At 44.6% G+C, this 17,462-nt stretch overlaps 1 protein-coding gene across 7 annotated transcripts in view; it reads left to right on the forward strand.

The window, feature by feature from the left end:
- TNRC6C (trinucleotide repeat containing adaptor 6C) overlaps nucleotides 1–17,462 on the forward strand; it is a 78,875-nt gene that overhangs the window by 47,790 nt on the left and 13,623 nt on the right. For 3 of the 7 annotated variants that reach the window (XM_072351597.1, XM_072351593.1, XM_072351600.1), the window contains 7 exons: nucleotides 908–3,499; nucleotides 8,193–8,402; nucleotides 9,202–9,368; nucleotides 10,030–10,110; nucleotides 10,846–10,903; nucleotides 11,113–11,258; nucleotides 16,552–16,725. In XM_072351597.1, the coding sequence (XP_072207698.1) occupies nucleotides 908–3,499; nucleotides 8,193–8,402; nucleotides 9,202–9,368; nucleotides 10,030–10,110; nucleotides 10,846–10,903; nucleotides 11,113–11,258; nucleotides 16,552–16,725 (3,428 nt within the window). The remainder of the gene's footprint in view (nucleotides 1–907; nucleotides 3,500–8,192; nucleotides 8,403–9,201; nucleotides 9,369–10,029; nucleotides 10,111–10,845; nucleotides 10,904–11,112; nucleotides 11,259–16,551; nucleotides 16,726–17,462) is intronic. The other 4 variants (XM_072351598.1, XM_072351595.1, XM_072351594.1 and 1 more) reach the window with 3 other exon arrangements.

Here is a 17,462-nt window from a genome sequence, read left to right on the forward strand (position 1 = left end):
GCAAAAACTCAACCAGAGTCCTTAGTGTGAAAACGGTTGTGTCTTTCAGTATAATTTTGCCCCATAGCAATTAAAGGTTCAAGAGCTTCTTTAGGAACTGCTTGATCAGTGTCTTTGTTTGAGGGTTGGTGTGTGGTAAATGTACTGTGTCCTGAAGGCCGCCTGCTGGATATCTGTGCAATATAGCATTACTTTCACTGGGTGGAGGGTGGACTTTGGACATACTTTGGATGATGCGTGCAGCTAAAAAGCACATTGAAATCCCTTATAAATCCTTTAAGAGCTAATTTTCTTGAGCTGACTGTTATTCTGAAACGCCTGTGTGTTCTCTGCTATAACCTAAAGGTTACGGCAGCAGTGTTTGAACGCATAATTGATGCTGTACAGCAAAAGGTGGCTGTCAGTGTGTGAATGGAGCGTGTGGATGGTGGTGTGGCTGCAATGTGTGTAACGGCAGGAGGACGTTGCATGTTTTATCACTGGGTGCTCTTTGAGAACTGACTCAAATAATGCATTTTTTTTTTACACATTTCTCATGGAGGTCGGTGTATTTGCTAACATCTACTTATGGTGTGCATTATTGTTTTAATTAGCCTTGCTGCTGCATGTAAAACATTTTTGTGCCTTTGTTCTAGAATGGAATTATTCCATTTGAATTGAGAGTTTTGTCAGATTAAAGAACCAAAACAGCAACAGCACAAAAGATCGGGTTTGCTAGTTTGTTGTACTGAAGAAAATTGCTGTATCGTGTTGGAAAACATGCTTTGAATTTTAGGATGCTTTGCACTTCAGCGCAGAGCACAGCGTTATAGCTAGTGTAATCTAGCAGTAAAGCAGTACTTACTTAACTGTGGTTTTGTGGTGCTTGAACCGTGCACTCATTTTCAACCTTTTTGGATCCTTTCAGATCTCAGTCACAGTGGATTGGGAGACCATTATGAAAATTCCCACTGGGGACAGCAGCCCACTTTCAGGAGTGAAGGCAACTGCAGCTGGGATAAAGTGATAATAGACAGGACTGACAAGGAAGCGTGGCCTTCCATCACAGGAGCTGAGACTGAATCTGCCTCAGAATGTACTACAGACACTGACTCTGCCTCCAACTGTGGCTCAGAGAACAGTAGCATGGCTACAGGGAGTGCCCAAGGCAACTTCACTGGACATACAAAGAAAACTAATGGCAATAATGGCGCCAACGGAGCACTCGTCCAAAGCACTTCTAACCAGAGTGCCCTTGGAGCTGGTGGAGCCAACGGTAACGGCAACTCGGCCAGAGTGTGGGGCATGGCTGCAGGCTCTGGCTCTGGCCTAGCTCACTGCTCTGCCAGCGGTGGGGATGGCAAGATGGACAACATGATTGGAGATGGTAGAAGTCAAAACTGCTGGGGTGCTTCCAACTCAAATGCTGGCATTAATCTTAACCTTAACCCTAATGCCAATCCAGCTGCCTGGCCTGTACTTGGACATGAGGGAACTGTGGGAGCAGGCAACCCTTCCAGTATTTGCAGTCCGGTCAGTGCCATAGGTCAGAACATGGGCAACCAGAATGGGAACCCGACAGGCACCTTAGGTGCTTGGGGAAACTTGCTGCCGCAAGAGAGCACAGAACCACAAACGTCCACTTCTCAGAATGTGTCTTTCAGCGTACAACCTCAGAACCTTAACACTGATGGACCAAATAACACTAACCCCATGAACTCTTCACCAAACCCTATCAATGCAATGCAGACAAATGGACTGCCGAACTGGGGGATGGCTGTTGGTATGGGGGCCATCATCCCGCCCCACCTGCAAGGCCTTCCTGGTGCTAATGGAACATCAGTTTCTCAAGTCAGTGGGGGCAGTGGTGAAGGAATGGGCAGTTCAGTTTGGGGGATGTCCCCAGGTAATCCTGCCACAGGAAACAGCAATTCTGGGTTCAGTCAGGGGAATGGAGACACTGTGAACTCAGCATTAAGTGCTAAACAAAATGGATCCAGCAGTGCTGTGCAAAAGGAAGGCAACGGAGCGAGCGCGTGGGATTCGGGGCCTCCGTCTGGTCCTGGGGTACTGGCGTGGGGCAGGGGAGGTGGCAACAGCGGTGTTGGTAGTATGCATTCTGGAGCTTGGGGCCACCCCAACCGTAACACCAGTAACGGTGTCAACGGTGAATGGGTCAAACCCCCAAACCAGCATTCCAATAGCGACATCAATGGGAAAGGATCGGCGGGGTGGGATAGCTCCAGTGTTACCAGTCCGAATCCTGCCATGCAGCAGGGCAACGAACAAATAAACTCTTGGGCCAAAGCTGCAGCATCTGGCACCACAGCTAGCGAAGGAAGCAACGACAGCGGTGGCAGTCAGAATGAAGGCAGTACGGGGAGGGAGGGGGCTGCAGAAGGCAGGAGGAGAGACAAAGGGATGATAGACCAAGGGCAAGTTCAGTTGCCAAGAAATGACCTTGACCCCAGGGTCCTGTCCAATACAGGGTGGGGACAGACCCCTGTAAAGCAAAACACTGCCTGGGAATTTGAAGAGTCCCCGAGGTCTGAACGAAAGAATGACAATGGAACGGAGGCCTGGGGTTGTGCAGCTACTCAATCTTCAAACTCAGGGGGGAAGAACGATGGGTCCATCATGAACAGTACAAATACCTCTTCAGTATCTGGGTGGGTCAGCTCTCCACCTGCAGCTGTTCCAACAAATACAGGTTGGGGAGACAATAACAACAAAGCACCAAATGGCCCAGGGGGGTGGGGAGAGTCAGCAAGCTCTACTACTGTTAATAATGCTGCTGCTGCCAAAAGCGGCCACACTTGGAGTGGGACCGCAAATCAGGAGGACAAATCACCTACCTGGGGTGAACCTCAGAAACCCAAATCTCAAAACTGGGGAGACGGACAGAAATCAAATCCAAGCTGGACTTCAGGAGGTGGAGATTGGACAGATTCATCGTCTGTTCCCGGACACTTGGGTGATGGGAAGAAGAATGGATCTGGATGGGATTCTGACAATAGGTCAGGGTCTGGATGGAATGATTCCACGAGGTCTGGGACCAGCGGGTGGGGAAACGGCACAAACAGCAAGGCTAACACAGGTACAAGTTGGGGGGAATCTTTAAAGCCAGGCCCCCAACAAAACTGGGCTAATAAACCCCAGGACAACAGTGTGAGTAACTGGGGAGGAGCTGCTTCTGTAAAACAGACGGGGTCGGGGTGGGTTGGTGGGCCAGTGCCAGCCAAACAAAAAGAGAACTGTGAGGCAACTGGCTGGGAAGAGCCATCTCCACCGTCCATTCGCCGCAAGATGGAGATTGATGATGGTACCTCAGCTTGGGGCGACCCAAATTACAACAACAACAAGACTGTAAATATGTGGGATAGAAATAATCCTATCATTCAGAGCAGTACCACAACCAATACCACCACCACTAGCACCATTATCAACACAAACATGGTTGAACCTCAGCCATCGCACCAGTCAAGTGCCCAGCCGAACCGGTCCCCGCTGCTTGGTCCAGGTATGACAGTACTTTTGTAAGTCCGCTGTACCAGTGCCAGTACTGGCTCTAACCAGTATCAGGCCACTGAAGCTGTGGGTCCTTGGCATGTTGGTCCATATTTGCATTGTAAGGTCTTTCACCATTAGTTAGCACCTTCTGCCATCATAGAGCTGGATGTCTTTTTGCTAACCTCTCTTCTGTTACTTGTCTGCTGTTACTATTACTCAGTCTTTATTCTTGTTTAGACACTGAGCGTCTGTTTCTTTTCTACAAACCCCATCTCTTGGCAGCAGATGTTTTCTTGGCTGTTGCATGAATCCAGACTAGTGCTGTTTCTTCTGTTTTCTGTCGTTTGTGAAGAAATGGTTCTGTTCCATCCTTCGGGTCTCAAGCATAGATTGTATCCTGGGCTTTTATGAGGGTCTCGTAAAGTTAGATTGGTTAAAGATGTTAATGTTCAGGGTGGCCGAAAAAAGCCATTCCACTTCAGTTCTGTTCCAGATATGAGGCCTTCAGCATTATTTGTCTGGGAAGAGCATGAGGTTTTTTGGTAATGATAGAGAAGATGCTGTTGTAGACGAACAGCAAGGAATATCAATGGGAGGGGGGGAGGTACAGCGAAAAGGTTGTTTAGAGGAGAGGTATTTAAATAGATGTCACTGGAAGCCCTGCTCTGTGTCTCAACCACAGACATCTCAGATCCAGTCTTGCAGTGCTCTTTAACATTTTTCATCCGATTTTGTGTCCAAGTTTTTGTTTTGTCTTGGCCATGACTAAATATTGGCTTTCTTAACTGTGCTTTTCTCCAAGCAGGATTTGTTCTCCTCCTCCCTATTGCCATCAGTTGTTGTTTTTTTTCCCTTTGATGTTGTGAAATAATTCAAACTTAATGTAACATCTGTACAAAAATAGCCTCACGTTCCTTACTCTGGTCAAATATTTTAACAGTTGAGGATGTCTTTGTCAAAAAACAAACGTGCTCCAGAAAGAGGAATCTTCTAAGAGCTTTGTATGTGGCCACGCTCCAGTTATCATTTGTCTTATTTCATCCGTATTGAGCCACAAAACTGAGAGCTGACATGTCTGGATTATAGCAAAGGCGTCCTTTCTTAGCTTGGGGTTGGTTGGTTCTCCCCACACAAGTTGATTTTTGGATGATTCCATGTGTTTCTAATGCAGTTGGTGTGCACCTCCCCAGAGGTGGTAGCAAAGGAAGGGTTTCTTGGGAGCAGTGTGTTGGTGCAGTCAGGAATGCGTATTAGTTTGAAGCCACTCACTCAGGATGCCACGTGACTCTGTTAAAATGACCATATTTTGTAAAGATCTTCATTAGAAAGAAGGTGTTCTGAGATATTAAACCAAAACAAAGATAGAATGCAAGAAAAAAGGATTTGAAATAAAAGAGAAGTAAGTAATGAGTGACTTTTCCTACCTCACAGACACCAATGGGATGCAGGGTGCTGATCATGTAATTAAAGGCTGTGCCTTAGGGCATAGGTATGTGCTCATCTGAGATCTTCCAGCATTTGAACTGAGTAGTTAACACTGTAACTTGGTCTTCTACATGGATCCCGATATGCTTTGCCAGTTGTGGTTATCATTTATTTCAGCAAATGGTTCAGGGAATGATGAATCTCCCATTCTGCCCCTGTCTCAGTAGGGAAGCCTGTTGTGTAGCTGTAGGATGGCAGTCACACACTGATACCCAATGGGTAGCTCTTAGTTTTGCTGCACAGAAATGGTTAATGGTTCAGAAAGAAGTAGCAGTTCCTTTTGAAATAGAAGTTTATGCTGTGTTAGCTCAGAAATGCAGGCCAAGTTACAGCCTTGTTATTCGAATTGTCACCCATCCTCAGAAGTTCTCAGCATTCTTTGCAGAGCTTAAAAGCTGTTAATGGGAAGCAGATGTTGGTACATACTTCTTGCTCTAAGGAGTTTCCTTTCTGTGTTGTAAATAAACGCACACAAAAAGCGGAATAGATGGTGTGATAAATGTACTCCTTTCTGGATGTGGGAGCTCCCTTCTAAGCCAGTGGGTTATTTAGAAAGACAGAGCGACAAAAGGTTTTGCAAATGGGGGTGAGTGAGAAAGAGATTTTTTGGATCCCAAACAACAAGAAATTTTACCTGCAAATGCTGGGAAGGGCTCAGTGCTCTCCTGTGAGCTTCCCTGGTGTGGAGCCATGCAAGAAGGCATTGAGCCCCACCGCATGAACCTTGCAGGAGATGGGACCTGAGGTTAAAGGGTACAGTCACCTTCCATACATGAGTACGCACTGCTCTAGCTTGTTTATTCGCTGCATGGGCAGGCTAATGACTTTTCTTTATGCTAAATCTCTTCCATCTCCATCTGCATAAGGCTATCCTACTTCAGTCTGCCTGCACTGTAGTCATGTGCTGTGCTGTGTGTGATATACAGCAGACCAAACAACTTCAAGGAGAACAGTTTCTATCGTCTAAATGGCTATAGGGTTATTTTGAGGGAAAACAACTGCATCCTGCCATAACTCAGTTAACATTTCACTTTCCCTCGAGGATTTCCTGTTGGCCGAGGCCCAGTGTTAATTATGTTATTATTTCTATAAAACAAAACTCTGCCAGTGTGGCCATATTCATTACTCACTGTGATCTCTTTGTTTCTTGCAATTCTAACAGTTTAAAAACTGCAGTATTAATGCTTCGCTTTCTTGCCAAGGAGCCCTTTAGCAGAGTTTATCCTGTTGCAAAACAGCATTCATGCAGAGCCATTTGTTTGTAGTTTGGTTTTCTGTTTTAAAAGCATGGGGCTTTTTCTTAGGAAAGCCCTTCATGTGTGTTGTTTTCAGAGAGGAAATTAGTAAGAATTTTTTAATGTGGAAGACCAGCTCAGGTTTGAGACCATTACGAAGGTGTTTTGCTTCCCAAGGGCTGTGTAAGGGAGCTTACAAGTAGCTCTGTGTGTTGCTTCAGCCCTCTGCAATAACATTTGGGATCTGCTGCACAGGGATTGCAGGCTCTTTGAACTGATGTTCCACCTGTGTCTGTTCCAGATGCTACACATAGATAGATGTTGGAAAAATCCAGGAAAGGCCTCATTTACAAACGATTTTTCTGGAGGCTACAAAGCAAACGTCTTCTTTCCACTTCACTTCAGGGTTTAGCATCATCCACTTGAGTGTGTAACCTTAACCTTCCTGTGAGGTTTGTAAAGCAGAGCCATGCAAAGGTAGCACAAAGACAGTGATGCTAGCAGGGGTGTCCTTACCTCAGGAGGGAAAACAGAGCCAGCACTGGCATGCACCCCAGAATGTCTTTGCAACATGCAGCATCCTTTGGCTTGTATTTGTTTAGTTCCTGCACTGAACTTGATCTGTTGAGACAGTGTGAAAACTTCTGTTTAATACATTTTGCATGGTGTTGGGTACTTTCAAGCTTTATCTTTCAATGAAGCCTAGCTCCATCGTTGTTTGTAATCCCGTATTACTTCTCAGTGCATTTAAAGAACTGAACTTGGACGTTGCACGTCCATGGTCTTCATTTGAAATTCAGTGCTGATGAAAAAGCAGCAATAGGACCAGTTCTTTGGAATGTATAGTCTACAGCCTATTACACTTTGCCTTTCTCATACACAGGTTTTGGTTTAAGGCTGATTTTTGTGAGCTGAATTGTTTCCTTCTTAACTAGTCCTGTTGTTATTTTGTGAGCCGGAAGCTACAGATGGGCAGGGCCTTCATTCACTGGAATAAAACACATGCACTTAAATTGCACTCAGCTCCAAAAGCACTTTTCTCAAGTGCTGATGTTCAACAAAACTACTGAACTCCCACGTGCAACAAAAGAAAGTTAAAACCAACAACCAACATTGGGACCAAAAAACCTTTTTGTAAGAGGTAATGGATGCATTAAGTTCCAATCCCGGTTCTGTTGTATTGCTCTGTGTTCCTCTGTAGGTTGCAGAAGCTGTTCCTGGCACACACAGCTCCAGCACTAAGCTCGGTGGCACACAGATTTAAGCGCATTACGTTCAAGCCAGACCGAGGCAGCTTCTTTATAGTAGCTTACGTGTTTTAATGAGTTAAAGTAATACTCTGCAGGAAAGCAGGGACTGCTACCTGCCAGTCCTCATGGTAATTGCAGTCTTGTCTAGATCTGCTATAAAAAAAAACACATTGATTTTTTGCACAGAGCCCCAGAGAAGGGGCAGGCGGTAAACACAGCCACGAGATGTAATAAAAGCTTTAAGGAATGCTATCAACATACATAATCTATGTTAAAAGTGTTAGGAAACAAATAACGTCTTGCATCTGGCCTTGAATGCCTGCAGGGATGATGGGGCACCCACAGCCTCCTTGGGCAACCTGTTCCAGTGCATCACCACCCTCTGGGTGAAAAACTTCCTCCTAATATCCAACCTAAACCTCCCATCTCAGTTTAAAACCATTCCCCCTTGTCCTATCACTGTCCATCCTTGTAAACAGCCATTCCCCCTCCTGTTTCTGTGCTCCCTTCAAGTACTGGAAGGCCACAATGAGGTCTCCCCAGAGCCTTCTCTTTTCCAAGCTAAACAAGCCCAGTTCCCTCCACCTTTCTTCATAGGAGAGTTACTTATAGTTTATTATAATCTATTACTGTTCCATGTTCTTTCCAGTTAAAAGGCTGGAATAAAATGTCCGAATTTGAAATAACTGACAAAAGAAACCTCTCATCACTCTCCCTTCTTCCTTCGCTCCAGCAGGCTGGGGAGAAATGCCTAACGTCCACACGAAGAGCGAAGCTTCTTGGGGAGAGCCGTCATCCCCTTCTGCTGCAGTCGATAACGGCACGTCGGCGTGGGGGAAACCCCCCAGCAGTGGGACGGGGTGGGGAGAGAGCCCTGCTGAGCCGGCAGGGACCTATGGCAGAACAGCCGCCCCAGCTGCTGCCCCAGCACTGTGCAAACCAGGTAGGTGTGTGAGCATCACCACGGGATGGGGACAAAAAGGGCAGCCATGAGCTGCTTTCTGCTTCTTGGTTTCTAATGAAGGTTATTTGATAAAAATCTTAAGTCTCCAACTGTCCTGAAGGCTGCAGGTCTGGTTTTAAACGTCTGTTCAAGCTGTGATAATGGTTAAGTGTTATTGCTGCTAAATGCTGCCCTGAGAGATGGTTAAAAGTCCCAGAAAACCTGAAAAGAAGAATGAGAGCTCTTAGAATGAGTAATCCCTGTTTTAAGCAGAATAAACAGAATAAAACAGATTGAGCTGACAGAGCCTGTTCACTTGCTGTACGGTGTTCCTTGCAGTCTGCTCGCTCCTTTCAGACCTCATTCTTCTGAGATGTGAATGAATTTCTGGCCATTAGTGACCTCGCAGTCTGGTTTTGTTCGGTGGAAGAATGCGGTGGTTGAAACTGTGAGACTTCATTGAAAGCAAAATTGTACACAAGGAGTGTGTGGTCATACTTCTGGTTCCTTGTTCCTAGGAGACGGGAACGATCACAGATCTCTCTTGTTTAGGAGAAGGGAAGATTTACCATTGCTGGGCTCTTTTCTTCTATAGCTGTATTTAGAGCACTTCTCTTTTTTTGTTAGCTTCAAAGGAGGAGTCCTTATCATTCATTGCCAATTAAGCTATTTGATGAACCTCTATATCTCTTGAAAATACTTAGACGTTGGCATGTGGGCTATGGTGTAAAAGTCTATTTCTATTAAATTTGCATTAAATTAGATCTGATTTTTTTTTTTTCTCCCTCTTTCCCTCCAGCTTCAAAATCTATGCAAGAAGGCTGGGGCAGTGGTGGGGATGAAGTGAATCTCAGTACTAGTCAGTGGGAAGATGAAGAAGGAGATATGTGGAATAATACTGCTTCACAAGAAAGCAGCTCCTCCTGTAATTCCTGGGGGAATGCCCCAAAGAAAGGACTTCAAAAGGTGAGAAAAAGCAAAGGTGGTCTCTGGGAATGAGTAGAAGTGCAGAGCAGCATTTCTGGAGTTGGCTGTTAAAGAGATTTTCTATTCCATTACATCTAGCAGTAAATGTACCCCTGGCACCAGAACACAAACACAGCTCACTGCTTCTGTGTTGGAGCACAGCTTACCTTGTTTTCAGGGCAAGTCTGAAGAAATGAGGATGTATCAGCAGGAAAACTGTTAGAGGCCTTCAGCCAGTTTGTGTGGTGGTAGAAGAGCAAACAGTAGTTTGTGATGGAGGAGTCCAGCAAAAAATACCTCTTATCAGGCTGTGATCAGCATGATTCAATCGAGCTTGTCAGACTTCTTTATTTCATTGTGGTTCTCTGCCAAATATTACCATGAAATACTTAAATTCAAAGGTGGCTTTGATCCAGTGGTCATCAAATCAAATAGGAAGTGGTACATGGAGCACCTATTGAACAGAGATGGAGTTTGGGTGATTTGTAGGGGAAGGGAAACAAAGTTGCAATGGTTGTAGGGCTCTGAATACTTTATTAATGTACTGATATATCTTGCAAGAGTACGTACTATTAATGAGAAAAACTGCTTGTGTACTTGATTTACATCTTATGGGTATGGGAAGCCAACTGTTAATGGAATCTCCTGCTTGTTTACCAAGGGCATGAAGACATCTAGCAAGCAAGATGAGGCCTGGATCATGAACCGCCTGATAAAACAGCTCACAGATATGGGCTTCCCTGTGAGTAGAGCTCATAGCTCAGCATACCTGGGGCTTAGCTGGTGGTAGAATCATGGAATCAATGCATGGCCTGGGTTTAAAAGGCCCACAGTGCTGATCCAGTTCCAACCCCCTGCTATGTGCAGGGCTGCCAGCCACCAAACCAGGCTGCCCAGAGCCACATCCAGCCTGGCCTTAAATGCCTCCAGGGATGGGGATCTTGTACTTGCTGTCTTTCGGTGTTTCGACCTGTAACTACAGAAAGTTGGTGTCTTCTTCAGACTGGAAAGCTGTTCTGTTACACGGTTAGAAATGTACTTCAATTTCAGAAGTGTGTCATAAGTTAACACAGTGCTCTCTGAGATTGCTTGATGATATTTATAGAGCTGAGGAGGAAACTGAGAGTTTTGTGGTGTTACTTTGAAGCTCAGTAGTAATTCCTTATTAAATAGATGAAATGGGAATAAAGCTGTTTTTTTTTAAGGAAGGCACATAGTAGTAATGTTTAAGTTAACCATAGAATACAGGAAGAAATTAGAATAGCAGAAGACTGTGGCTTGACCTTGTAGAAGTGGCTCGTACTTAACAAAGTGAACTGCTGTGAGAATTAGTAAAAGCAGAAGAAAAATACATGCAGACGTTATTTGTGCCACTGATAAATATTAAATCCAGAATTATGGTGTGTTTGCTCAGATATCTTTGAAATCTTCTAAGCACAGTTAGTTTTTCTCTCAACGTGATCTGTATTTTTGACAGAGAGAACCAGCGGAAGAGGCCTTGAAGAGCAACAATATGAATCTCGATCAGGCCATGAGTAAGTGTTGTCTCTGCAGCTGATTTCCTCTTTTCCTCTAAAGCAACATAACCAAAGCTCACCTTGCTGAGAACTTCATCATGTTCAGTCCTGTTGGATGGCATTTTTTAACTGAAGGTGTTTTTGCTTTTGTAAGCAGGAATCACTGATGCTGACAAATTCACTGTCTTTGTGCCACCTTCTTGAATCCATTTTCCTTTTCTCTGCAGGTGCTCTGCTGGAAAAGAAGGTGGAAATGGACAAGCGTGGAATGGGAGTGACCGACTATAATGGAATGGTCACCAAACCCCTTGGCTGCCGCCCACCACCAATCTCCAAAGAGTCTTCCATGGACCGCCCCACCTTCCTTGACAAGGTATGTTCAGGAGTAGGAATGGGATATACAGGTTATGACTGTACACTGGGGAAATACCGCTGAATCCTACTGTGAATGCTTAGAAAGCTGGGAAGAGAAATGTGGTGTTTTCTTCTCTCTTAATTTTGGGTGAATTTAGTCCTTTTGGAAGGGATCACGGATTTGATTGACACGTAGAAATAAGCAGTTGTCATCCCCAGTGTTACAGTGAAAAAGAAAGCTGAGAAACCTGTAATGCGGTGGAGATAGAAATGAGAGAAAGAAAGCAATGGAGTGGGGAAATCCTTTTATTCTCTGAGTCCTGGCATTCAGAGCAGCCCTTGCCCAAGTTCTCGGATACAGTCAAGGTTGAAATCTTCAAGAAAGGCTTCTAATTCTTGTTTTCCTTTTGGACTGCTTCAGTATTTCAGAAAAGTCAGGAATGAGGAGCTGAGGTATTTTTAAGTCAAAGAGCAGACACGGTCGTAAACAGCTTCTCAGATGAGCTTCCTTTTCTGTGGTCACGTATGACAAATTTTCCAGCGCTGTGCAATGAATGAGGAGAGTTCAGGCATTAGAGGTGTCCAAGATTCAACGTGCCTGAAGAACAGAATGTAGGGAAAAGTGCAGCCAGACCTTCAGTAGGAAATGAGAGTGACAGCCTGACTCAGTGTCCTACAAATAGACTCACCAAAACACCTCAGAATCCCTCCCACCCAAAGTCCTTCATAAGGAAGTGAGCGTTCTGTGGTGCCAGTCTTTATTTCATGAGTTATCTGAAACGCTCATAAAAGTCAGCATTCATTTATTTTTCAGTTGCAGAAAGCAGTGCCTTTTTTACGAGCTGTGCTGAAACCAGTTCATTTCACATAAGCTATTTACGGGATGTGAGGCAGGAATGATACCTAGTCTTGTTAACAGACTGCGTTAAAAACTTTCCTGACCAGGAATAATCATTCTTTCCAATCGTCCATCCTTCTTACAGTCTTAAGTCATTATGGTCAGAGTTAAGGTGTGAGCTGTGGCAGGAATCCCAAGTATTGTGTTAAGAAAATCAGCGTGGCACTGCACTGGGACACCTAAATAAACACTGACCTTTCAATGCTTACAGGCAGTATTTCTGCTGTCGTCATAGACTAAGCAGTTTGCTGGGTTCCTGTTCTGGTGCAGTGCAACCTGTAAAAAGAGTTAATTTGATTAAACACAAAACTGTCTTACGTAATTATGAGTTATTTATATTAATAAAAACAAGCTTCTGTATGAAGGTCCATACATACCAAAGTTCTTCGTGGTAGTTCAGATACTATCACAGTGGCATGGCAATTTCCTGCCAGGTTTACACATCAGAGCAATGCTTTTCTGCTTCTGGGGGGATAATAAGCTTTGTTCTTTTGGGGCTCCCTAAAGACAAGGTATCAGTGTGTGTCCATCACAGTCTCTTTCCCTAACATGTGAGGCTTTACCTGGCTCTTCTTTTTCTCTTCCTGCCACCTGAGGTCACAGAATTAGTGCATGGATGCCAGCTAGCCTTTTCTTCTCTAGAATAGCAATGTCTTGTGCAGTGAATTTATTGCAGAAGGGAGGGGTGTATTATGTGCAGCATAACGCATAATTATGGAAACATATGTTAAACACAGGTATTGAGAAGGGAGTACTAGAATGATTAGTATTCATACAGCAAGTAAAATCTGTCAGTCTAGGCGTAATCTGTCACAGTGACTTTAGTATGACAAAGGAAATAATCCCAAACTATATTTGTTAGTGTTGAACAACTTGCTTAAATGAATTAAACAAATACCGCTTCTTCACTAAGAATAGATTTCCCTCTCCCTCTGATATCCTCTCTGTATTTACATCTGATGCTACTGGAGTAGCTCTTCTCCAGAGCATTTTTGCCCTTCAGGCTTCAGAGCACAAACCTGGAGCTGCCTCTTTCTGATCAGTTCGTCTTTTCTGTGGTTGGTGCCACAGCTGCACAAAGCACTATAGCCTGATATTCCTCATTTTACCTGTTGTCTTGCCCTTATCCTTTTCCTCAGCTTTAGTGTCCCATGAGTTATGCAGTGTTGTTCAAGAAGTTGTAAGCTAGGTTGCTGTGCTTGTTGTTGCCTCAGTCAGCTGATGCTGTCAGCACATAACTCGTAATCTTTATGCTGTGTTGCACTGAGTCAGTCTTCGGCACTCAGTGCTTTGTTAATTGTATTATTTTTTCAGGAAATTATCTTTCTCTGTAGCGCCATAAAAGGAGAAAATCCAGTGGCTTTGAGAAAACAAAAATCCAGCCTAGCAGTACCCTGATACGTGATCTCAACCACGTTACCTTATACTTGGTGGCAAGCATGCTGTACTTAGGCATCAGGTATGCTTGAAGATGTTACATGATGTCTTCTGGAGACATCGCATTAGTAAGAAATGCTTGTAAGGTGTTCCTGGCAGCATCCTGAAGGACAGCAGAAATAATAGGCTCTTTTCTAAAACTGGGCTTGGTCTTGAACAGCACTCCTGAGTACTAGAGCTCAAGTTGGGTGTGTTTTATTCTGTCATATACTTTGTTCATTGTGATTTAGTATGTGGTCAAAGTCAGAGAAGCAGCATCAGCCATCCTTGGCATTAGTTGAGGACCACCTTCTGCAGGGCTCCTGAAGTTCCATGGTGGACTTACTGTCCCTTCTGCTCTCCTCTGCCTTCCCTTCTTTATCACATATCACCAGCATAGAACCCTGTCTTACTTGGCCTAATGCTGCTTGCAAATATCCTCCCAAATTCTTGAGCATGTAGGGTATTCTCCCCTTGGAAATTAAGCCCATCTTTCACTGTTGCTTTGGTCTTCGATCTGCTTTTCTCTGCTGTTGAGGTGTAAGTCTTGGTGGTTGTTGACTGCTGTCATGGTTTTCCACATGCAGTCTACTTGTCTGCACTGTTCTCTTGTTCCTAATTCAAGTATAGTATTTATTGGATTCTTTTTCCAGCCTCTTTCTCACATTCTGGTCCCACTTGTCGCTCCTGAGTGTCAGTTTTTTGTCTATGGGATAACAGATTTGGTATTTCATCCTTATGCAGCTTTTTGAGGTTCTTTATTCATAAAGTGACGGTTATTATGGGCAGGTGACTGCTAAGGGGTCCAGGAATCCTCTGCTAAATTGTCCATAGCTCATAGCACCAAGATATCTTAGCAGTGCTTGTATTCTGTCACATCTAGTGCATGGGACTGTTGTGAGAGACCTTCCAGTGTCCTTATGCTTTGTTGAGCACAAGGATGGTGCGTTGTGTTCAGTAAATGTAGGAGGAAATACTGCCTGTGGTAGCATTGTGCAGCTGTGCCGAGTCCCTTACATGAAGTTAAATGCAGGGCTGGATGGAGAATCATTTTGATTATTGATATGTGGGGGGGTTGCTGAATTATTTCTCCTTGGGGAGAATCCATTTGTGAGAACATCACTGAGGAGAGATGGACAGGAAAAGTTGGGTTAGAAGATGTTTTTCAAGAAATAGCGCAGAAGCCTGAAAAATAATGGGTAACAAACCACTGTCTGCAGTGAAGGCATCACCTGGTCTGTACTGAGAATGGCTGAACGCTTGATGTGCAATGAATTGATTTCAGCCCCAGCTGTAGGGTACAGAGCTGTGCAGCCTTCTTGCAATAAGTTCAAGTTCAGAAAATCAAACCTGAGTGAATGCAAGCAGCGTGTTGGAAACAAAACCAAAGACACATGCTGTTGGTTAACCAGAGAACACACTCAAGTTGATGGTGGGCTAGAGCAGAACAGAGCAGAAATCAGATGCCCAAATCTCTAGCATGGCTATGCTCCACCTCCCCCAGCGCTGCCTAATTCCAAGAGGAGGATAAAGAATATCAGTGGGGCAATATTTGAGTAATCTGGGGCACAGGAATGGACTGCATCGGTCTCTTTTTGGTCAGTAGTTCTGTTCACAAAGGAAACAATGGCACCTGAAAGAGAGCGCACGCAGAGCTTGAAATGATTTCCACTTTAAAGAGTGAGGGGGGCAGAATTGGAAACACATGTCTGTGATCTGAGGAGAAATCCTTGAACCTGTTACTGTCATGCAAGCTGCAGTTGTTTGTAGAGTGTGACTGATGTCCAGTAGAATGTAAAATATCTTGAGCTGAAAGGCCTTGGGGATATCATTAGAAAATGTCAGTGTCCCCCTAGGACAGTCAGATAGCATGTCAAGTGTCAGTGTGCCTGATAGCAGAGAAACTTTCTTTGCATCAAAGGAGAGCTGTTGAAAATGGATTTCTCAAGATTAACTTAGGACGTGAAATTTCCTGAGATCCCTGCTACATGAGGTCATTTGTTTGGGTATCTGCAATGAGGATGGGGCTGCTTCACTAACAAAGGAGGACTGGATTTTAATGACTGATCTAACCTAGCTCCCCACCTGTACAAAGGCCTTTCTTTGCACTGAAAACATTGCTTGAAAAACACCAGTCCTGTACACTGCAAATGAAAGGGCTTTGCCCTCGGCCTGCTTTTGGAGCCATGCTTTGTTCACCAGCACTGTTTGATGGTGCCTGCTGCAGGCTGCCCACACATCAAAGCCCAGCATGAGGGAGAGCTGAGTTCCCCACCACAGTGCTGCCCACACAGCTACCTGTTTGACTGGGGATTATGGGATGTGCTTTATTTTTTTGCTATGCTGTTTGCCCCCCACAGGGGCTGCTTTATGTGCATCACATCTGTGTTCAGCCTTGGTTCCCTGCAGCAGTAGGTGCAGCAGTGTTTCAGAGTTCAGATATTAATAAGTCACCGCTATGAGAATATTAAAAGAGGCTCATGTGTCTGAGTTAGCAAAGGGGATTAATGCAAAAATGTTTTCTTACAAACAGAGCTGTGATGTGGAACCAAATGCAGGCTGGTGTCAGATTCACATATCAAGCCTGTCAGGGCTAGCAGGAGCACTGCACTGCCTGTCTGTGCTCTGCTTTGGGATCTGAGCAGAGTAATGGAGACCTCCCCAAACCCTATGGGGTCTCTCCCTATCCCAGCTTTAGTGGGGGGCTGCCTGGGGCTCTGGGTGGCTCAAGGCCTTCTTTCCTGCTGGGAGGTGGAAGGAGGGTGGTTGTGCATTTGTGGATTAAGTGTGACAAAGTAAAGAAAAACAGTACCTTAATGCTGTTTCTCTTTCTCTTCTTCCTTCATCCCATGCTTTTCATTCCCATCATTCATACCTCTTTTTTCTTTTTTAATATACACACACACACATGTATATATTTTTTTCACTCATCCACGCCCCTTTATATTCTCATGGGCAACTGTTCTGTGCGCTGCTCACTCTTGGGCACTGCACGCAGCTCACCCTTTCTTTCTCCAATCAGGATGGCGGCCTAGTGGAAGAGCCCACTACTTCACCATTTTTGCCTTCACCAAGCCTGAAGCTCCCCCTTTCAAACAGTGCACTCCCTAATCAGACCCTGGGCGGGATTGCCTCAGGGCTGGGCATGCAAAACTTGAATTCTTCTCGACAGGTAAGGCTGTTCAGTCAGGTCACAGCTTGAGTTGCAGCGCTCCGACTCGCAGCTAGAGCCCGTCCCTTCCCCTTGGAAATGGGGCTTTGAACTGAAAATGTGCACCAAGTCTTTGTTGCGCTTGAAATATCAGTGAAGAAGCTACCTGCTGTGTAAACATTTCACGTTATAGGACATAAAACAACTGCTTGGTTGTAATTAGCCTGCTAATTACACGCATCCATTGAGAAGAGGCTGTAGTATTATGGATTTATACCGCCAAACCCCGGTGTAGCTCAACCTTGATTGATGTGAGGTTTCTTTTTTGAGGCACTGCTAATTGTCACAGGCTTTAAGACAGAGGCATTGCTCTAATTCATCCTTCCTGGCTGGCGTAATTATTCAGCGATGAGATGGGTGAGAAGTGAAGCGGTTTTATTTATTCATGTCATAAATGTCAAGGCAGCTCACAGCTTTGACAGGTGGTAGGAAAGGAACTGTGCTTTCTCTGGTCAAATGCAGGAGAGAAATTTTGGCCCCTGGATAGATAGAACATACTGAAAAGATAGGAAAAGGGAGAGGAGGTAAAGGGGAAGATTCATAAACAGGACAAGATGGAGAGGTCATGAACTGCTCTTGGTTGTAGAGAGGTTATTTTTGCTGTATAAATTGAAGCACTAGTTAAGATAGGAAAAAGATGTATGAATAAACACACATATATTGTCCTACTGGGGCTTTTATTATGTATATTCGAAGTT

Source organism: Excalfactoria chinensis, chromosome 17 (assembly GCF_039878825.1).
Source record: "Excalfactoria chinensis isolate bCotChi1 chromosome 17, bCotChi1.hap2, whole genome shotgun sequence".
In the NCBI taxonomy this organism is placed as follows: domain Eukaryota; kingdom Metazoa; phylum Chordata; class Aves; order Galliformes; family Phasianidae; genus Excalfactoria; species Excalfactoria chinensis.